We start from the raw sequence: 22,941 nt of genomic DNA, 5'->3' as shown, positions 1-22,941 counted from the left end.
GCCCAAGTTGGCTCCACCCGCAGTTCCGAATCCGCTCTTAGCGCTTAAAAGCTTTTCAATGCGTCTCAAAATATTTATGAATCGAAACACAGGTATTTTTCCTTCAGCAACTGAGTGGCATTGGCGAAGGCCGGAGCCGGAGAACAACCGACGGAGTCCTATTTGCAGACTCAAGCAGAAAGTCCATTTGGGCAGATTCAAGTATTGACTTACCATTAGTAGGATGCCTAATGGCTCTATAAGAAGCTTCTTGTGATCACATGGATTAACAACATACAGTCGCTATCGCATCGATTTGAAAATCCCGATTTTGTAATGATGAGCGATGAATGAATATCGCGTGTATAAGTGGACGTGTGCGCAACCGTGAGTGGTTTTGCGTATTTGACAACAACATCGCCGCCTTGTTGAGCCCAAGCATGAGGCTCATTGCCTCAGGTCTGTTTCATATTGTAAATGAATGATTCTCCGCTGGAATTGTGTTTGGGAGAGTGTCTGCGTGTGTGCTTTGGTATTGCAAAGGAAATGACAGAGCAGGCTATTATTTCCCATCTCCCACGTTCAAGACCTCCTATTCTGGAATTCATTAATTCCGTGGCGTTTGCAAATGCATGTCCAATGCCAATCACCGGGCTTTGAATTTGAAAGATCATCAGCGATAGGGGGCGAGGCTGCGAGGTGACTACGCCTCCGACTTTGCGACTCAGTGTTTGTTAAAGATAATAGAGAGGAAAGAAAACAACAAATGCAGCTAGGTTGACTGGAAAGCTTCTGCTCTCTGAATTTTCAAATACCTTTGGCACCGTTGTTTTGCTTCCCCCTCCTGTGTGTATACAAGCTGCAAGCAGTCACACGGCTGTTTCCATGGCAATATCTAGCTGTGTGAGGAATTCATTAACCCTTTCTCACAGGAGTTCTGTGCAGAATACAGATAGGAAATAAGGAGGGGATGCGATGATATTATTTATGAAATACTTCATATCATATTCCTGGAAGTCGAGGGGAATTCATGTTTGCTTTGGCATTGATATTCTTTGTTTCTGTGCCAAGCCCTGTTGTGTCAGGCTTTGACATTTTCCTTTCAAGGACAGCAGGGAGAGCAAAAGTATGCTCTTTCAATGCAAATAGCAACGTCCGACGTTACGCCAGTTACCTATTTGCCGAATGGCCAGATAGAAATGATAGACGATGGGTGGTCCTAGCAAGACAAAGGAAGAACGGCCATTCGACACAAATACAAACAAGGGAGTGTTGTGACTTACTGAAGATGTTTGGATATGGCTAAACCATTGAGAAGATTAACCTCATGCCGGGCCTTTACAGACACTTGATTATTCATTTGATTCCCGTCAACAAAGGTATGACGTTCCCGTTAAACACGCGACAGACCCGCAATGTGCTATCAAAGAAATTCACTGTGCATTGCAGAGACATTGCTATACTTCATCCATCCATTTTCAACAGCGCTTAGGGTCGCGGGACGCCGGAGCCTATACCGGCTGACTTCGGGCGAAAGGCGGACTACACCCTGAACTGAATATTTGTCCCTTCAGGTGTTGTGCCTTGCCCATGGCAATTTTGGGGTTTCCCCCAAAAAAAAGAACATTTTGATGCTGAAGGTCATAAAGCCTCTGAAGTCTCCAGTGGTATGTTTTGTGTGACTTCAGAACAACATGTTCCCACAAAGTAAAGACAAGAAATTGGTCAAAATCCAAATGGAAGGACGTCAGGGACTTCCTGGTTCCATTGTCACTGCACGGAAATACCCAGTGAGAACTGCACGTAACAGTGCTATGACACATCTAACCTTCGCTTTGTCTGATTGGTGGGATTCAGAGTCCCTGAGTGCCATTATTATTGATTCTTTTGAAGAAAACCATTGATTTCCATCAAGGGCCAACACTTCTCTCTTCATGGTCAATCGGGACGTACTCATTCATTTCAAAAGACCTTGGAACAGTGGTAATGCCCGGTGCAGTATGAGCAATCAGACCCCAATAGTTGAACAATCGTGTGGTAAATGTTGAAGCGGTGCATCTGTCATTTTGATCGTTCGCTTTAACGGTCGCAGATGGATGTAATTCATGCCACCGTTGGGTCATAAATAATCAATGGGATTTCCATCCAACATCCTGGAGTATATCTTGCATCATTCTGGCTGTTTATGTGATTGCATGACAAGACGTGATGGGATTCTTTTGGGGTTTTTTTTTTGGATGTAGACATGGCAGCAGAAATATCCAGGCAAGTTTTCTGGCCTGGTTATTCCGAGGTTTGAGAGTCACCTGCATAAACTTCTCCCAGCTATTTGCGACATTGCTTTGCAGTTTGGCTTTCACGAGCAACAGTTTAGCAGAGCTCCGAGTGGGCGTAGCAACAATTGCTGCCAGCCCGCTTGGGGGGCGCTAGCCGTTCAAAGCCTCTGATCTCATCATGTCAATGACTGGCGGGATTTACATTGAGCTTGAACCTTCATTTGATCTGCCAAAAGCACTTTCTCAAAGGCTGCATTGACTTTGAGCGACACCTGTGGCCACAGCAGAAGAAACAATGGCGAGCAATGCATGTAGCATAGTTCAAACGTCTCATTGAGAAGATCCAAAAGATGTACGGGAGGATATTATTATTGGTACATGTTGCAGGTGTACCTAACGAAGTGTCTCAGTTGTTTCCGGGACAAAATCCCAGATGTTACGTACAGTCCAAATCGACAAAGCAACTCAACATTTTGTTTCCTAGCGACGACTGTGTCGACTGACAGACGTGAAGAGCAAGCGGAAACGGCATCCATGCATTAACCATGTGACGCTATTTATATCAGAGGAACAAGGTTGACCCACTAACTCACATGTGAATGGAGCGAAGCAGTAGAGCGCACGGCGCATGCATGCGCTCGAACGCCAATGACAATTGATGACTTATGAACGGAAGCGCCGATCGGAGTGACCAGCTCCACCACAAACAGACTCCTACTTTGCACTTGGTCTTTTATCCAACCACTGTTCTAACTTCACATTTCTCCACACGAACATGATGGACTCAAGGAATAAAAGTTACTCCCCCCCAAATTCTTTCAAACTTGTATTTTCGTTTGGAAGCATGACGTATGCTCTGAATTCGAGTCAACTTTGCCATCCATCCAGCTCGACTTTTTGAAACACTTTTGTGTTTTCGTCATTTGGGCAGTTCGGCACAGGACAAAACAGAAACAAAGAATCATTCCTATTTGCATTCACACTTCTAAAATGTCTTCTTGTTTCATGTACGCAAGCACCAGGGAGAGCAGAAACCTCCTCGGTGAGTTTTACCGGGAGGCAGATGTGGAAAACAACACGCGCCACGCCTTCACTAAACAAACTCAACTCAACTCAACTTAACAATTTGGCCAACGAGTCAAATAAAGTGAGCTGCTAATGACAAAACTTGAAGGCCTTCTAAAGTGATTTGTCGCTCCCTATTTCCATAGGATGACCGAAGGTTAAATAATACGAATTCATTCTATTCACATCTTGTCTTTTTCAAAAATGATTTCATTGCCAGCTGTTCTGTCATTAATATGCTCACACTCAGCGTAACGCTCGACTGCCCGCGGTTTGTCTGTACTGCTTGACATCGATTTCTGCCAATTATGTGTCAACAATTCCTGAAAAGCCAGACAATTATGGAAGGAGGAAGGATGAACCGCTGGCATAATGGAATCGCAGATGATTTCAAAATGACAGCGTGTCACTTTGTGTAGGTCCAAAAAGTATTCAATCAAATAAAAAAGAAAAGAAAATGGTGCACTGGTCATAATTCCGTGCGCAATTAGTTTTGCCGACTCTACATCAGCATTCATCTAGTGGTGGAAACCAGATTTTAGCCTTTGGTTTTGTGGATGAAAAGCAATCTTTCTTTCAGCAGAAAAAAGGACGAGCACCTGTGAGTATGATGCAAGCAGTGAGGCATTTGTAACTCGATATCGATGGACAGTAAACCTCCCTCGGGCAGCATTATACGGAAACTGATCATTTGCATCACGGCAACATAATCCCTTCATGTATCAAAGCAGCAATGGCGGCTGTGGCCTCTCGCTTGCTTCCTTCCACATTGGGGCTTTTTTTCTTCTTCCAAACTTCATGTCTCTATCGGAAAGCATAACTGAGCATATCTTGCAGACTTTTGGCACCCTGGTTGTGGATTATCACGATATGCTGCAAGCAATTTCTCCCAAAACCACAAAGCGGATGACATTTATTCCATTCTCTTTTATTATGTTCTATTGTCTTTTTATACAACACTGTGCTTTTTTTTTTTTTTTTACATTTATTTTATTTGTATTTGATTTTTTTTTTAAATGTGGAGGACTTTTGAGGGCTGGAATGGCTTAATGGCATTTCAATGGATTTTAACGGGGGAGGGGTCTCGTTCACGGAACAAATTAAACTCGCAAAGTCAAGGTGCCACTGTGTAATTAACACTGTGTAAATTTTCTGTAAGTTTATTAAGTGAGTTATACCTTATTAAGTGAATGTTCTTCTCGTTTGAAATGGTAGGATAAGAACAATTTTGCCGATATGTGTACAATACATTGAGGGTTTCCCAGGCACGATTATCACGATACGAACACCCAGATGGATTATAATTTCTCCTGTTTTTTTTTGTTTGTTTTTTTTAACTTCATAGCTGTGACGTCATCCACAGGTAAACCGTTTGTGGATGTGGATACTGTACAAGCAGTTCCAGCAACAGATGACGAAAGAGAGATGAGGATGAGCACGTGTGCTGATGAAGCACACGTGGGATGTGATTGGAGCTGATTTCCTTCCCCCGTTCTTCTTCTTCTTCTTCTCCTTTTTTCCAAGCAAATGAAAACATGGTAGATGTGTTGCTTTTTTTTTTTTTTGGTCCTACTGTCACCGCCGTGGCGACAGTAGCGGGTCTGCTCATTTAAATGAGCCTTTGCGCATAGCCTTCGAATCACCACAACTGCATCCGCGCCGGATGGGGTTGCTTAGCAACTGGACAGCGAAGCGATCCCAGAAGAAAACCTCCTCCTCTGTATAAAACACGAGCTTGTATGCTCCTTGAATGGTGATGCGAGCTTGCTTGCTCGCCGCTTCCGCAAAGCTTCTGTTGTTTACAAATGTAAATACTGTAAAGACATCCAAACCCCGCGCTTCTTGGGAGTTTTCACACGTTACGTCCATTTTGTCACATTACCCAAACACACACACACACACACACACCAAGTCATAGGTTTCGGTGAGAATACACAGTTGAGCGCATGAGCAGGCTGTCGCTAAGGAATTCACCTTAGGTGTCCCCCCCCCCTCCCCTTTTTCCTCCCCCCACCCCCTCCAGCCGGAAATGTATTTTCATTTCAGAGCTGAGAACTTTAAAAATAGACAATAGGTGATTGCGCACCGTATGTCTGCGGATGCTTGCATGTCTGCGCTCTGTGCAGAGGTGGAAGGTGTCCAAACGCCATTTGGGGCTGGGGCTGGGGCCGGGGCTGGATCCGGGGCTGGGGCCGGTGCCGGGGCCGGGGCCGGGGCTGGACTTGCACGGGAAACAAGTGGACTTTGCCCATAGCTTTGCATCGCTGAGGGGACTCTCGAATACACGCGCTGTCATATTAGGGGCATTTCTTTCCACGAGAGAAGCGATATATGCTGCTCTGACGTCTGCCTCAGATATTTCCCACTTGCTTTTTTTTTTTCCTCTTCTCTCCGCTTCCTCCCCAATGTGCATTTTCCCCTCAGCGACTTTGCGCTGATCTCCATCATCATCTGCAGCAGCGACAAGAGGGGAACGCGGGGAACGAAGATGCGATTTTTCTTTTTGTGAGCTCCAAGCTCCAAGCAAGAACTGAAGCTTTAACGACATCACGTCTGCTTCCAGTAGCACCGCTGCTGCAGCCGCAACCATGCATGCTCTTGTGCACACTTGGACCGGGAAATTCCATCCACCGATTTGAGACAACTTTCTGGCTGTTTTCTCGCCATTCTCGGCACCGCGTTTTGACATTTGGAATCGATTGTGCGCGCTTGAGTTTTGAGCAAGATGTCCGATCTGGTGGTGTTGGTCGAGGGGCTCTGTGACCTGCACGGATTTCCATAACCGGGGCCAATTATTAAGATTTTTGACACCGAGAAGCCCGCTTGAACACGTCGCACGCGTAGATGTAGGCTACAGTTTATTGGACATTCGACTCCCATTGTGCTGCTTTTACTTTGTGCATTTGCCGGACCGAGGGACCAGCTGACTGGTTGGATTATAGATACTAGAAATCAGGATTTGTGGAGATGTCGGGTCGTCAAGAAGATCAATTATGTGGAATTGTCTCTGCTCTGGCGGCTTTGTCCTTCGCATGCTTTATTCAAAGGTAAGAAAAAGTCGGCCGGGAAAAAGAAAAACCCTTTCGCGGCACTTGACGTGATTATCGGCCAATGAGAGGCTGAGATGTGACAAATCGCATTAAAGGGCTGCCCGGGCCTTCTTATTAGCGCCGTCGCCGTGGCGCGCGCCATGTGTGCACCCCCCCATGCCAAAATGCAATATTCATAATTACGGGCATTATAGTGCAAGGAGGCTGCCACCTAAAATGGGGAGACCTCAGCAGGAGGCTGCAGTAGAGGTGCCAATTAGTTGATTGCTTCAGTTTGATGACATGATTGACGTGAGTGACAAAATCAGTTCAATATCGGACATTAAAGGGGCAAGTATGTTAACACAACATCCCCCATCCCCGTCACACACGTGAAACCTTTGAATACTATCCACTGGCTTGTGGTGAATAAATGAAGAAATAAGCCCCATTGGTCATCCGCAATCAGAAGGCACTGTGTGTGTCAGATTCCCGCCATATAGCCCCTCTCTCTGTTCACCTCGAAGCCTTGCCGTCGAATCACACCAAGCCCGGAAGAGAGCATCATCGCAGCCGGCGGAATCCGCTCGACAATGAATTTTGCCGTTGGGGGCACGATGCGCCGCGCACCCCGTGTGGCCTGCTCCTTTCCCTCGTCTGCGGTCACCCCGCGGCCTCGACAATCGCGCTTTCTGATACGTCCGTTACGATACATCCTGGATTTACAACAACAAAGAAAGAAAGAAAGAAACGCATAGCCAGGTGGGCGATCGTGTCGGGTATCATTCAGCTCCTTCTTGCAACGAAGGGTGCCCAGCCCACAGGTTCTGTGAGCATCCGGCTTGATGAACAGCTGCACTTGCTATATGAGCTAATTGAGCAGCGGATCCCCTCACTAAGCCGCCGGCTTTGGTCTTCCTACCAGGGAGAGATTTTTGTTTACCACTCCGCATCCTCCATGTGAGCTTCCTTGAGGGGCTGCAGGTCGTGGCACCGATGTTGACCCTCCTGTTGTGATTCGGGTCGAATTGACCCATTTTACAATTCCCGTTAATAATTCCACATTGTTCCTGAGAAACAACAGAGCAGGCGGGTTCAAGATGTCAGTCAGACTTTTGCCGACTTGATGAGTCTGTCTCCCCGCTCGGGCCAATCGAACCTGTGTCTCGACAGCATTGTATTTTTGTATCCCTCCGTGAGATTATGCAAATGCGGCGTCATGACTGGAACATTTACTATTTTGGATGACCTGCTTCCATAAAATCCTAGACAGCTGCATATTCATTGCTTGAACTGATGACATATGAATATACATAATAGTGGGCTATACGAGGGGTGGTGCATGTTTAATTAAACCTTTCATGTTGGATTGAGTCAAACGTTTGTATTTCGTGGGTAGAAAAAAGTTTTATCGCAGCTCCTAATCACTTCAGACTATATCCGCGTAATCTTCATTATTTTACACATCGAGACATTTGGAAAAAGTCTGTGTTTCTTATGCATGACTGTGTGACACTGAGAATTTAAAAACCCTGACCTCGACCCCATAAAGCACATCGGGGATGAACTGTGAACCGAGCCCCGAGTGACCAACGTGCTCACAAATGTTCCCGAAGAATGGACTGAAATGTATGCAGACGTTCGCCGAAATCTTGTCGAAGAGTGCCAAGTTGTAATAGCTGCAAAGGGGCAACTTGAATTTGTCTTTATAAGCAGTGACTGAGCGTCCCCCCCCGTTCTAGAGTTGCATAGGTATAATGTGACGACGAAAACCTATCCCCACACAACAAACAGCCAGGTTCAAGCCCTTTGTAAAATGTCTTTTTCCTTTGTGGTTTCTACCCCCAGCTCCACTGGAAGCACGGGAATGTCTGTGGCCAAGACTACCGTGGACAAGTTGCTGAAGGGATATGACATCCGTTTGAGGCCTGATTTTGGAGGTAGGCCTTGCGACTGTACGCTTTGGGGGCTCAAGCTCTTTCCCATCAAGTGTAATTTGTGAGTCACTCCTCTGAGAATGTGTCCAAGAGCTCGCCTGTGGCAAAACCGGAGCTTTCAAGTGATCGCAACCATGTCGTTACGACGCATCTGTTCACTTATCGAAGATGGCCGGCTTCCCCTTAGAAAAGTGGGGCACACAAGCGGGGGAAAGCCGAGCGCACACATTAAGCTATTATAAAACAAACGTGTTTTGCATACAAATACTATTGTACTGAGTTATGCAAAAGATGTGTGAAATGATCAGATCACCTGCAATAGGGTGTACCATTATTAGGATTCGAGTTCATGAGTAGTTAGGATCATTTACCACTATATGCACTTGTATCTGCATAATTGGAAGGGCAACACGTAAAGTGGGTAACTTGATGAAGCTGTTTGTCTTGACCATGACGCACGCGCTTTTGTCTTTAGCGTTATAAAAAGAAGTGTATTTCACTGGGCCACCGCTATTTGCTCTGTCAATTACGATTGCCTTTACTGTGAATGCCTCAAATTTGAAATCATCCAAAACTTTGTGAAAATAGGACTTTATCCACATGAAACCAAGGTGGCATGAAAAATAGCTCAGTTGTATTTTGTGTGTGTGTATTTTGGTATTGAGCAAACGATAAGAAAATGACCCATTAACAGCAGTGTAGTGTATAGAAGAAGAAGAAGAACCGTTTTTCTTGTCGTGTACATGTGCAAACACACGCTGTTAGCGGCACACGCTGGCGCAGGGGGGCTACTTAAGCGCCCGGGGTGCAGTTCAGCGTATCGGCGTCTTACTCAAGGACAGCGGAGCCGCGGGGCCGAGGGAGGTCGGGGGCGGATGGGCCGCTGCCGCGTCCTCTCAAGCTCTGTCCATACTTGATGAAGCTGATGTTATTTTGCCCACATTCTTCTGCCAGCCGGCGACTTGCGCCGGCGTCCCCACGGTAGCCAGCGGAGATCTTAACCCCCTTGGCCCTTAACCTTTTCCATTGAGCTGCTTTTAACAATCAAACGGTGGTGCAAAGCAGACATTTCATGAAAAGAACACGGTAAAGAAGTGTGATTTGAATTCAACGAGTGCAAGGAATGCAATAGTCTGTGGTTCGCCACTTACATTTACAACAGTGTTGCCTGACTAGAAATGAATGGACAGTAACTGGAAACATAACAACAGGATAAAAAGCTCACAGTGCTTGCAAATGTTATGATCATGCATGTTCTGCCGCATTCATTCAATTTGAATGTCTCCCTGCTAACCAAGTTTATTGATTTCTTCTGTTGCTCGGATCGCCAGTCTTTGAAATTGCTTCCAAACATACAATTCATTGAGAAAGGGTTCACTTTGAAGCAAGTCAGAAATGTGATATTCAACAAAATACACCCTGTGGCGTGAGGATTTTTAGCCGTATTCTTCCATGGTTAGAGATGAGATTTCAGCAGTAGTCGAAGTCTCAACACGCGTTGTCCATTCTTTAGCACGTACCGAGCCATTTATCCGGCCATTTTCCATCGTGTTTGTTTTCATTAGGGTCACGGATGAGCTGGATCCTATCCCAGCTAACTTTGGGCGAGAGTCAGGGTAAAGGCCAAACTTTTTGCGAGCCAATCACAGAGCATACATGGACAGGCAAGCATTCACACCTATGGACGATTCATAGACTTCTGTTGACCACAGAAGGATGTTTTTGTTATGTGGGAGGAAATCCGTAGTACCTGGAGAACACTCGTGCAAAAACATGCAAACTCCACAGAAGAAGACCTTAACCGAGATCTGAACCTGCAAGCGCAGAAGTGTGAGGAAGATGTGTTTATCACTACGCCGGCATTCTGCTGTACCAAGACACAGGAACATAATTGAGAACAGTAGGGGAAAAGCGGTCTATAAATGCGGGTCTGCAAAAAGCTATCATGTGGAATGGATGCAGAAAGAACTGCTCTTGGCTTCCCAACATCTCGCAGACATTAGTGGGTAGGAAGCACTGTTGGGTATTTCGGTCATGCACTGTAAGTGATGTGATGAGATCTTTGTCGAGCTAAATTGATATTCTGTTGGCGGTTCTGGCTGGCGATCACTTGTGCTTTGATACGTTACGCAAAGTAATCCAAAAAGTAAGCTGACAGTTATGTGAGGCCTTTCATCTGAACACAACATTACAAGTACAAGCAGTCAGCGTTGACCTTCTTAAAACCACTGGCTGCTGCAGCCTGGTGGGAGGCTATATCCAGGCACGTTCCTCAGCACAAATGAACTAAACCGGGCTCGTTCTTTTTGCACACTTTAGGAGATCCGATTGGTAAGCTTCCAATCCAGAGGTAAATATTTGGAAATAACGGTGGAAAACATAAGAACTACATAAGGTACACCTCCCTTTCTAAAAGGCCTATGTGCCTACACGTGTTAGCCTGATGTCAGCCACTCTGACAATAACGGTAACTGCTGAAGTTATTTGTTGACTCTATTGAGTGCTGTCATGCATTTTTTATTTCATACGTTGCACTTAGCTAGAATAAATAGTTCAACAATATCAGAATCAGCAATAAGTTAGAACAGTTTATTTCTAGCTCATATCTTTCAGAGTCATTTTCGTGTTTTGTTTCTAACTACATTCAATACTGTATGTTTGAAGATAAGTGTTGAGAAGGTGGAAAGACTGAGAACAACATTTTTTGGGAGGGGCTTAAAAACAACATTTCTGAGAAAAGCGGGCTGGGCCATATACTTTGTGGCATGAGTCCCTTCTCCCACTATGGAAACATCAAGCGCCCTTATTCCATGCAGTGGCTATTCGGCAGAATTGCCACTTCCTTCTTTATAATAACTTGGCATATTTATACCGGTAGAGCATGTAGTTAGCCATCAAAGGATGACGACAACGTCAAAAAAATGTCCATCCATGCATCCCTTTTTTACGCCGCTTTTCCTGACAAGGATCGTGTGCTGGGGACTATCCCAGCTGACTGCGGGCGAGAGGCGGGATACACCCTGATACGGTCGCCAGCCAATCGCAGCGAAGTGGAATGTGCTTCGTGTTGCTGGGGTTATAGCGTGCCAGCTGTGGTGTGTCCCCAAGTGCGCCGCGTAGCGAGGCAGCAAGCTTATATTTACCATGAAAATGTTCAAAAGTCATTGAAACTTCATGGCATTGGCGGATGAGTGACAGCAATTCTTAATTGAAATAACATTTCTGCAAGATCATCCCCTATGCCGCTCCCGGCCACTCGGGGCAGATTTCCTCGCTAACTGATGGCTATGATGCCGATGCTGTGATTTACTCACGCGTCAGGTCGTTCGCGAATGAATTTCTTTCTCGGACATATTGGCTGGGCACGATCACAAATGAATGATGAACTGAAATTGTGATGTATCTTTTCAAAGGGATTTTTCTCCAGAACTGACTTTGTCAAGCGGTCCGTTGGCACAGTAAAGCAGAACGAGCGAGTTTCAAAGTTTCCGGTGGCAGAGAGTTGCAGCTCTTTAACCTCGGGCCCGGAGGCTGTACTGTCGTCTCGGCCGGTTCGAGCATCAGTCAGCTGATGCTCGAACCTTCAGCTCTTGGGTCTTTTCATTTGGAACAGTGTGAGTGGTTCCTTAAATACGACACAAACAAAACTGGATCGAAATTGACCAGAAAAAGCCTACGATGCAGTTCAGTATACACAGAGAAAAAGGCCACAGTCAGAACTCGATTGATTAGAACAGAAATGCATTATCAGATTGTTTCACCAACACTGTCAGCTAGGATTTTGTAAAAATGATTAGGATTTTTGTTTAAGAAGTTGAATTACGTTGCTTATCTTATTCATTCTGAATTCTCACTTTTGTAATAATGCTTCAGCGGCACGTTAGCGTTCTCTCTACACACTGTTCAATTGCTTGATCGAAGTAACAGTGGGACATGTAAATACAACCGGTGGTACTACTGCTCAGTCTGCTATTGGAGTTAGAAGGATAGCCCATTCTGTTCATTTTGTTTTGCTTGGTACATCGTGCCCAGAACGCACAATGCTGAATTTGGTACATCAGTAAGGCACCATGCTTGTTTACTTGTCATCATGCAGTAAGTGGGCAGGATGCACCGCTGCAGTTTGAAACTTTTGCTATTGCTTGTGGTGTTGAACGCTACGTGGGGGATTGCGGATTCATGTGTTTCCGCGTCTAGCTCGTTAGGCTGATAATTGAAGTGGATGTTTGACACTATGTGCGGCTCACAAGCATAATGGGCTACAATGCACAATTGTCAGTGAATATTAAGAAATGCAGTTTAGATGGAATATGTTGGACAGAGAATGCGCTTAAAAATATTATAGTCTTTTACTAATGCAGTTACATACATGGAAATATGGTTGACTATGTTTTAAAACAATGCTGATGTAAAGTTTGAAGTCTGATTGGAAAAAAACAACAAAAAATCCCTGTGTTGCAAATGTGGACATACAGCTATATCAATTCAACTCAAATGTTGAAGCATTATCTACCCACGGACATGGATACACTGATGCTTTGGGAATTGAACTTCCAAGTTAAATGAAGTTCTCAACACACATCTTCTCGGAATGACCAGATGAGTGTGTCTCTCTATTTGTGTGTATTGCCAAGAAGGGCCTTTGTAGCAGGAGCTATATTCAGCCTCGGGTGCAGATAGTTCTTGTTCCTTTTCATGTGAATCGTCGCAACACGGCCCACAAGGCAGCCGTGGTAGATGTATTTTGATCATTTGCTTGTGTGGTATGTTTTGTTAATCTGCCGGATTACTTGTCAGCGATATCTATTAGGGGGCAATCAGCAGCAAGTCGAACAGTCAACATTTGTCAATCAGTGATTGCGTCTTATTAATAAGCCTGTCAAGACAAGACATGTGTCCTCAAATAAAGCCATGTTACTTCTCGTAATACTGCCATGTTTAAGCCTGCATTCACTTCTTTGATATATTCGGAATAGTAGTAGTAGGGCCTAGTACTATTAGTTTTAGTAGCAGTAGTAGTAGTACTACATTTAAAACTACCACCTTCAAATATGTTGAAGTATAGAAATCTAGAAATATGGAAGTATTTTGTAATCTCCTTTCTGCGTCTTCCTTTGTTAAAGCTGTACTGTGTTTATCATTTGGTTTATCGTCTTTTCAAATTCCTTAATTCTTTCTTTTCAATCTTGCACACACACGAAGGTGCACATACACACATACGCAAAGTGTAAGAAGTCGACACTGATGCTGACCAAAACCTTTGGCACAAATGATGCGACCTCAACATCTGCTTGCACAGTGGGACATTATTATACTGTATGATTAAATCAATTTCATACGAACGCTGACCCATAAAATCTATGTGAATATGTTGTGTAAAGTAATGAAATTCATTAAATAGATCATAAGAGGTCACATAATCTTTATGTACATCAAGTCTTTTGTCATTATTATTTTCTTTTGTATTTCCCAGGTCAATGGCCACGACATTAGGCACATGCACGCACTTGAATGGGATACGAGACAGGAGCTATATAGAAATGAACAAAGTTAGCTTAATTACTTATTGTGCGTTTGCTTACTTAACTTCCGAAGTTATCCGACTCTTAATTTCCTCCATTTTTGTTGTTTATTAGAGTGCTGCCTTGCGACTGACATGTTCAATGTGGTGTGGTTTTCGCAGTTACCTGTGGCCTTATTTCGAAGTGGAAAACCGACTGCTCCAAACAAAGCACATCTTAGTGGAAATGAAGCGTCCCTCATGTATCCTGCCAGAAAATACTGTACATTGAGGTCACATTTTTGTGCACAAAACAATGGAACATACAGCATATTTGAATCAAAATGACGTTTTCTGTGTTTGTCACAGTACTTGAGATCTCGGAATGGATCCAAAATTGCATTTTTGGGGTTTTTGTTTTTCTTTCTTTCTCTCCTGACGCAGAAAAGAAAGCACAGCGGGCAGGGCAAGCTGCTTTTTGCTTGACAATTGTGCCATGTTGCTTGGGTTTGTTTGGGTTGTTTGGGTATAGGTGGTCAATAAGAATGCCAGGTGTTGCATCTTTTTTTGTTACAGGGAGTTCGGGACTGCTGATAGGCGCGCGAGGGTCACCGCCTGAAAAGTATTTTCGCAATTGTCCGATTCTGTGTCGTAAAGCCGCGTCACTCAATGTCGGGCTGTCTTAAGAATGACCTCTTAATGGTGTTCCGTGGGGTGTATGCTTTCTAGATGCAATCGGAGCAGTTACACTAATCACCGAGACTCATTTTTGTCGCGGGTCACATTGTAGTCACGGTTTCCCTCAGAGGGCCGTGGACTGTGAAACCAAATAACGGTTTCGTCACCTCATAATACGATTACATACACACAACAAATTGATGGATACCTGGTTTTGAAATCAGACGTCAAGGGTACTAGTTTGTTCAACATAGTTACTTTAAACAGTAACAGTAACTTGCAATAGCGCAACAATACTATTTATTACATATGAGAATTGGAGCAAGAATTGATGATGATTTGCTTTCGCGGGCCGCATGAAATGAGTTGGTGGGCCAGACTTGGCCCCCGGGCCTTGAGTTTGACACCGGTGACCAAGCCAGACCAAAATCCACAAGATTTGATGTCTTTGACTGTTGCTCCTTTGCTCTGTGATTCTGTAATGCTGTTCCTTCAGTTGTGAAAGGCCGATTTAAAAAAAAAAAAAAGAAGAAAAAAAAGCTATTTAACTGAGCATTCTGTAAACAAGCATACGAAGGACAACACATCTGGAGAGCATTGAAACACACTGTTTTTTTTTTTAGTTTATGGAGCATTCTGCACTGTGTGGCTACGATGAGATTTTTAGCGTTGAAAAATGTGAGATGCAGCAGAAAAGGTTTCAGTTCAAGTTGTATTAATAAATGATCACTTTTGCAGCATTTGGACAGACAGCACAGAAAAGAAAAAGTATGCTGCTGGGATTGCAATGTCAGAGTAATGAATCGCTCTGCTGAGAGTACAAGCGAAGAACGAGAGGACTGTTTGAGTTTCTCTGGTTTGCAGGAACAAGTAACCTGTCCTTGGAAAGGCACACGATGGCTCTTCGTTAAGTGTTGGTGATAAGAGCGGACATGTTTCGTCATGTTTATGTCAGGTTTAGCATCCTGAGCACATTACAGTTCAGTCATGTGTACAGCAACAGAAAAATGCCAAAAGTTAAAGGTTTGAATTGGCACATTTCTTGACGGACTTCCCGTACTTGTTTGGGATGGATGAGAGATTACTTTCGTTTGGCACTGAAATAGTTTGGCTCGTTCCATGAACATAATTTTTTTTGGGGGGGGGGGGGATAACTGCATTTTCAAGTTAGTTAATATGATTCCAATAAGAAATCTATAAAGCAAATAATCATTATCATCATTCACTATACGACCCACCCAAACAAAAACCTCAACCACTTCGCTACAAGTTTGTTTCCCTCATATTGAGTCGGTTTTATCATCCCTTGCCCTGAGTAAATATGATAGAAGAATGTACACTTTATGTAAGTTTCAAAACTTTGCCCAAGCCACCCACATGCACACATGAATGATACATTGCCTCTTACACAAGCAGCTCCACCCTTTTATACAAATGAATCTTGTCCATCTCAGTTGTCGCTTATTGGGATTGCTTCGCATCCATAATCAGAGGCGATCCGATATTCAAAAGCACACTTTGTTGTTTCGTACCTGTTGAGTAGGTCCCAATCTGAGATGCACAAAGCTGTTCTTGAAAACGGTCGCCAATCAATCACAGGGAAAGACAAGCATTCCCACTCACATTCAAACCGTCACTCAGTAGGACAAGGCGGCTTGGAACGTTACGCCATCAGTGACTTGATAATGCGACTTGTACGATCATATTCAAGCATGGTAGAAAATGTCTGATTCTGGTTGTTGTGTTGATTAGTCAGTCGATGAAAAAGACAATTAAGCATGAATTGGATACTTTACAACCCCAAAATCCCATTTGGCCCGATCTACGCATACAATCAAACGTTTACGCATGTCCTTTCAGAGACTTGTTTCGTGTAAATTGCGTGGTGTGTGCATATGTGCAATATACTGTATCTTGAAATGGGACAGCTTTTCTGTGCCCCGACTAGATATTCATCACAATGCACTTAAGCTTGAACGGTTCCAGCTGATCGAGCACGAGCGTACATGTGAGACTTTCGTGATCTCGAACATTACGTAGCATCAGCAGGTTCCAGCACCACTGGAATGCAAAAAGCCAGACTCCTTCTGTGAGGCACAAGAGGCTAAAACTGTAACCACCCGATCTCAGGCTATAAGCGGCGATGGTTTTTTCCCGCTCTGATCTGTCGAGGCCGAAGTTCCGCCTGGAGCCATGACACCGAAGTATAGTCACCTGCCGCCGTCTCTTCCGCTCACAGCCTGGGCTTTTTTCTGATTTCATTTCCCATTGACCCAAATGAGTCCCAGCTGCAGCTTGATCTTGTTTCTAATGGAAAAGCGTCACACGTAGCCATGAAACCGAAGATCAGAAATGCGCTCGGTGTGTGGAATTGACACATAATTGACTGAATATAAAAGGGAGAGCCTCACAGTACAGTATATTCATCTCACTTTGTAACGGACTCACTCAGACAAAACAAGATACTGCTCGGGTGTTTGCTGCTCTTTGAAGAAATGCAGTGTAGCTCGAAGAATTCCAAAATGCTTTTAATGCTTTTGAAAAGTTCTATATTGATTTTCAAACGATCCAGATTCAAACAGAGTGACTGAAAACATATTGTAGATCATTTGCATGTGCGCGTCCTCCATTTACGAAAGGTTGCTTTCCTCACTCTTTAGACTGGCACAGTACCGTCATTGTTTTGAATAACCTCTTTGAGATTTAAATACAGAATGAGCTGGTGATAACCGCCGACAACTTAAATATGTCCGGGCACCTCAGCATCTGCCTGTGCCCTGATCCGATTCACCAAAATGGGGTTAGACCAGCGATCGATCTACCTTGCTTCAGGACTTAGCTGTGGTCTGTGCAGGCGTAAGTTTAGACTGACTTTCTGCCACCAAATTGTCACTCCGCCAAGGACATGAATCTCGCTTCACCGGAACGTCCAGATTGGCGTAGACCGCTCTGCCAATCTGGCAAACACGAAATTCAGAATCCGTCAGCATTTGCGCTGTCTATGAAATGAGTGTGTAAAAAGTGTAAAAAGGAGTTAACCACTGTTGATAGTAAGTAATACAATAAAAGATTCTGCCCTAACAGACAACAAGAATGGTTCACCAAGTTTATTCATGTTTTTGTAACACCATTTTTTAAGAGATTTGCTGAGGTCTCAGGCTGACATCTTGCATGATATCATGTGTGAAGGCGGTTCATATTCTGAACTTTAGTGGCGCTATAAAGCCAGCTGTTGGTCCAGTTTTGGATTGTATGACTTGAGAGCGATTCAACCTTGGACTATTCTACTGTTCTTATGACCTCTGTCTGCTACTTGCAGGACATCAGTGGCAACTTGCATTTTGGCAGTCGGAGCTCCTAAATGTTAGCAGCCAGCTCTTCCGAGGCCAGTCGACACTTGAACGATACTCAGGGCGAGCCCTCTGGCTGTGTGTGTGCTGCCACGTGTCGAACGGCGGGGCTTCTTTGCATATGGGCTGATAGTGCAGGTCGTCGTAATTCAGTCGCAAAATAATGCCTACTCAGCACAAAACAGGAGCGCCTTGTCAGAATCCCCGAATGGATGTTGGGGCATGTACAAGTGATATCTATCCTGATGAAAAGAGAACGACCGGTGATTTATTACAAAGGAAACACAGGAGAAAATGCTCTAGCTGGGCGCTTTTCCCTTCACTTAGATTTTCCATTTGAATTAAATGAGGTGTGCATGTCGGCAGGGGGGGGGGGGGGGGGGGGGGGGGGGGGCTGGGTGGTGGTATGCGATAGCGTGTAGGCGAAGAGAAATACTTCATCATCCTATTCAGAGTGTTGTTTTCAGCAACTTTGAAATGGAAGTGCAAAATGCTGATAGAATGTATCACACTAGACCGCAAAATAATAATAATAATAATACAAAAAGACAAGGTCAGATTTTGCCGAGGGAACCTGCATTTTCTCCGCTTTCCGTGAGTCCGATCTTGAAAGGGTAGTGATCGATGAGAGGTGTGCCCTTGACAGGCCGGCCGAGGGCAAGTTGTTTCTGGAAGATAAGCAAGGCAAGAAACGTCATTTCTAGTATAGATAGATGTCGTCAGCCTCACTACCAGGAAGCACACTTAAAAACCCCTCCCATTATTGAACCCCAACAGGCAGGGGTATAAAAAAAGGTTTGCACATAAACATGATATCCCAGTCATGCTGCCCTGAAGAACAAACTGGACAGATAATATGGAGATGGAGTTGACAACATGTTTATTAGGTACCCGATTCTCCGTCAGATCAAGATCAGCTGGTTTTGTTTTTTTTTAGCTTGTTCGACCATTGAATTTCAGATCGTGTATAAAATTGACCACGTCCATACATACCGTACGTACCGCTCGACCAACCCATACACAAACCCTCCCACCGACCAAACGACCAACCGACCGACCAGCCCACCGACCCGCCCGATCCGACCCAACCCGACCCCTGCCCCTCGTCATCGGTCTACCAAAATCCGTCATCGGCATTGACCACGCAGTAGAGAAGTGGCTCATTCGCATGAGACAGAACCACCTCCTCATAATAGACTAATCTTAGTGGGCTGTACAAAAATAAAATCATATTGTCTCCTTTAAGTGTGACTCCCTTACACTGTCACATAATAACTGCATGTATAAAAATGAATCGATCAAATGAATATAATATTGAAATATCAAAAGTTGGAAAATTATACAAGTGAAATCATTTGACTAGTTGTTTGCGAGTTTTGAGTGACTGAGAGGGACTTCTTTGGTACCCGTATTTCAGTGTGCGAGCTGATCTCATGAAATAATATGATACTGTACAGACTGTCCTACAATACTCGAGGTTTTAAGTTTAAGTGTTTGCCTTCCTGAAAGCAAACACACTTGACCGAACTGTCTCGCTTCCGTTTGAGTCAGCGCTTCATTTGCTGTGTGCGGGTTCATGTTGTTTTTTTGAACATTGATGCCGCTTGTTTTAGATATTCTTTTTTTTTTTTCCTACCTTGTTTGTCACTTGGCGGCACGGTGGCCGACTGGTTAGAGCGTCAGCCTCACAGTTCTGAGGTGCGGGGTTCAATCCCCGTCCCCGCCTGTGTGGAGTTTGCATGTTCTCCCCGTGCCTGCGTGGGTTTTCTCCGGGCACTCCGGTTTCCTCCCACATCCCAAAAACATGCATTAATTGGAGACTCTAAATTGCCCGTAGGCATGACTGTGAGTGCGAATGGTTGTTTGTTTCTATGTGCCCTGCGATTGGCTGGCAACCAGTTCAGGGTGTACCCCGCCTCCTGCCCGATGACAGCTGGGATAGGCTCCAGCACGCCCGCGACCCTAGTGAGGAGAAGCGGCTCAGAAAATGGATGGATGGATGGATGGATGTTTGTCACTTTGGCTCTGCTATCCAAAGACTTGTGTTTGTCACGTTGTCTTTTGTTCCTTTTTTTCCGAGGCGTCGCGGTGTTCTTTCATCTCCTCCTCTACAATGTGACCGTCCCTTCGTTTGGAGGATTGTCCTTTTATGTTCAAACGGCTTTCGACGTCAGCATGGGAGGAACCAAAAGAAATGAGATTGACATAAATAAAGATAAATGGTGCCTAGGATTCGTGTCACACATGATCATAACCGTTTTACATTCCTTAATGATCTGTTGTTGGAATATAGATATGTGGTCATTAACCAACACCTAATAACCAGTTTGTTTACACCAATTGTGTTTCTAATTGTTCCTCTCGACTTGACTGAATTATACATGAAAGCAAAATGAGGTCACCCAAGTACTTTAACTTGAATGTTTTCCTAAATAAGCGCTAGCAACACTAATTACTTGCACGCACCATAGTTGCTGCGATGGTCACATTTGAATAGATTTGTAAACATGTTCATGATTCCTATCCTAACTGTAAACATTGTGGTGGATTCACACCAACTGCCCTTACTTCACCAGTCATGAAGCTTTGTCAGGATGTGGCATGAAGTATAAGTATAAGTGGGATTTACTGCAGGTTACGTGCAAGGTTACTCAGGAGATTACTTTAGCAACATGGCGTCAGATGAAAGAACGATGCAAGTCGGGCTGCCCTTCCCCGCTTGTCCCTATACTGCAAAGACCACCTTTCCTCAAGATTATAAAAGGCACATGCATGCATAGCATTGATTAACACTGTGACTAAATCATACGTTGTGCCACGAAGCACTATTACATGAATGACACCCTTCTTTCGCCAGTGAGTTTCCAAATCGCTTTGTGATGCATAGACAGCAGTGCTCATTTGACAGGACAAACCACTTGGAAAAGAAAAAGAAATATCAAATGTATGCGAACAAATAAAACAATCAATAAGAATCAGAAAGCTTTATTCAATCACGAGTCGTCTCTCTCTTTACTTGGTCGAATCGAGGCGACTGGACTTTTCTTGTTTGTTAAAGGTGAAGACGCTTCACCTTTAATCCAAACGGCTTCACCTGTGCTTTGCTTATAACAACGTCTGAGCCGTTTTACCACAAGATGAGTAAACGACCGGTCGTTCATCAGGCAGCAACAACAATAACAACAACCTCATGTAAACAACCCCAGGGGACGCACCCACCAGAGGCAGGCACACATAAGAAATGGAGAACTGACGACGTCTTTCGGATTAAAGGTGAAACGTCTTCAAACGATGCGACCTTGGGGGAATACATGACCTGGATGCCTGAGAATCAACAAAAAACAGCTTCAAATTCAACTTTGGGTATTCGTTGGCGTAGGCCTTAGCTTCAAGCGACACGATCTACTTGGTGGCCAGTTGAGTAGGTGCACCTACACAGTTACAGTCAAGAGGTGCAATACAAGGGCTTTCGAAGAAGCTTTACTTTTACAAAGCCAACATGCATAGTCTGGATTGGCACACCGGCGGAATATTCATTTAACAATACTTTTCTTATGAATATACTTGTTGTACACATGGCTGACTTTTGTGCAGCCAGCATGGGATCAGTGACTGTAGGTGTGAATGTGAATGCGAATGAGTCAGCTGGGATAGGCTCTAATAAACTGTGAACAAAATCAATACAAATGGAGGGATGCACAGTTTGCAATGATGTACAGTAATACTACGTCATCGCTCTGTCAAGTACCTGTACAGTATTGTTATTTTGTGCAATTAAAAAGGAAAAACTGCCAATGATGTTGAGTTGCACTGCATCACACTGAGAGCGGTTTCTGATATTTGGTTTACCTTTGGTTTAGCAACATGAGAGCGTTTAACTATCCAGTCGGTACCTGTACCGTTGAGATGAAAATGGAGCTTTATTATCGTTTTATTAAAGTCTTGTGATCGACATGATTGGGTTGTGCGGATGGTCCTAAATTTGAAGTCAAGCAAATCAATTTGGTTGAACAACTTTTACGGTACATGTGGTGCATTACAAAGGGAGGGTGCCCCGCGGTGTACAACGTGGTTGTCTACAATGGATGACTTTTTATCCGACATACATTCGTAATGTAGTTTCCTTGCATTGCCGAAGTACTGAACTACCAACGAAATCAACCTTTTTAATCACCTTTTAGCCACTCGAGGTGCGTCATTAACGCTTCTTGTGGGAACGTGATTTATGGGTTGCAAAGTCCCCGGGTAATAGGTGCAGTGTTTCGTAAGTCAATGGCAAAATCAGTGTATGCAAGTACCAAGGAATGTTCGTATTGTTTCGCTTTTTAGTGCAAACGCTAAGTAGGTTTCATTCATCAGCGCTGAGCTTTGTGATAAGATGAGGCCACCTTTTGTCTTTGTGACTTGTGGTGATGTACTGCCTCTGCTCTCTTGCTTGACCTCAGCATTTTCTTTTGCCTTCTGTTCCCTATGTCAGCTGCTGCTTTCATCATTTCCCTTTATTCACCAGCGGCATTCCTTTAGCCACGCTGGCTGCAGCAGTCTGCAGCATATTCACGACTGTCCAACACAGCGCAGCACTCCAACTGCAGTCGTAGAAAGTTACTACTGTATCTATTGCTGCATACTGTACATGTGTCATTGTGACAAAAAAAACAAAAAATACATTTTAGTAAGATAAAACGCCATATCTAAAATGATTTCGATCTCCGGTATCTTGTGGGGAAATAGCATGTGTTTTGATGTCTGTGCATCCCGTTGCTCTCGTAGCAGAGGCCAGCATGAGAAGTGGCGAGCTAGCGACGATGTTGGACAAAAATTCGTAGAGATTTTGAATTCTCAAAATGCGAATGAAAAAAACTGTCCCATACGACAGTATAGTCACCTTTCGTCCGGTAGATGATTGTGCTACATGAATGATTTGTGCATTAAGCTGTACTGTAAATGTTTATATGTAGCTGTGAAAAGATTGTGCCCGGCCGGGATGCGACAGGAATACAATTCTGTGATTTGATGCCGCCTTTACTGAGCCACCATCAACTTATCTATTAATCAAGTTAAAAGCATGATAGGTCTTCTTTGAATATTTGATGAGTACACGTGACTCCATAGTGATGTTAGACAGGC

The 22,941-nt window shown here is 44.1% G+C and overlaps 1 protein-coding gene across 2 annotated transcripts in view; it reads left to right on the top strand.

The window, feature by feature from the left end:
• Positions 1-5,515: 5,515 nt before the first annotated feature.
• Positions 5,516-22,941, top strand: part of gabrb4 (gamma-aminobutyric acid type A receptor subunit beta4) — a 39,328-nt gene continuing 21,902 nt past the window's right edge. Inside the window, exons 1-2 of one of the 2 annotated variants that reach the window (XM_061752192.1) lie at positions 5,516-6,367; positions 8,198-8,289. In XM_061752192.1, coding sequence (XP_061608176.1) covers positions 6,288-6,367; positions 8,198-8,289 — 172 coding nt within the window. In that variant the 5' untranslated portion in view covers positions 5,516-6,287. The remainder of the gene's footprint in view (positions 6,368-8,197; positions 8,290-22,941) is intronic. The other variant, XM_061752193.1, reaches the window with a different exon arrangement.

This window comes from Phyllopteryx taeniolatus, chromosome 17 (assembly GCF_024500385.1).
Source record: "Phyllopteryx taeniolatus isolate TA_2022b chromosome 17, UOR_Ptae_1.2, whole genome shotgun sequence".
NCBI classification, from domain to species: Eukaryota; Metazoa; Chordata; class Actinopteri; order Syngnathiformes; family Syngnathidae; genus Phyllopteryx; species Phyllopteryx taeniolatus.
This window is presented reverse-complemented; position numbering and strand designations above follow the sequence as displayed.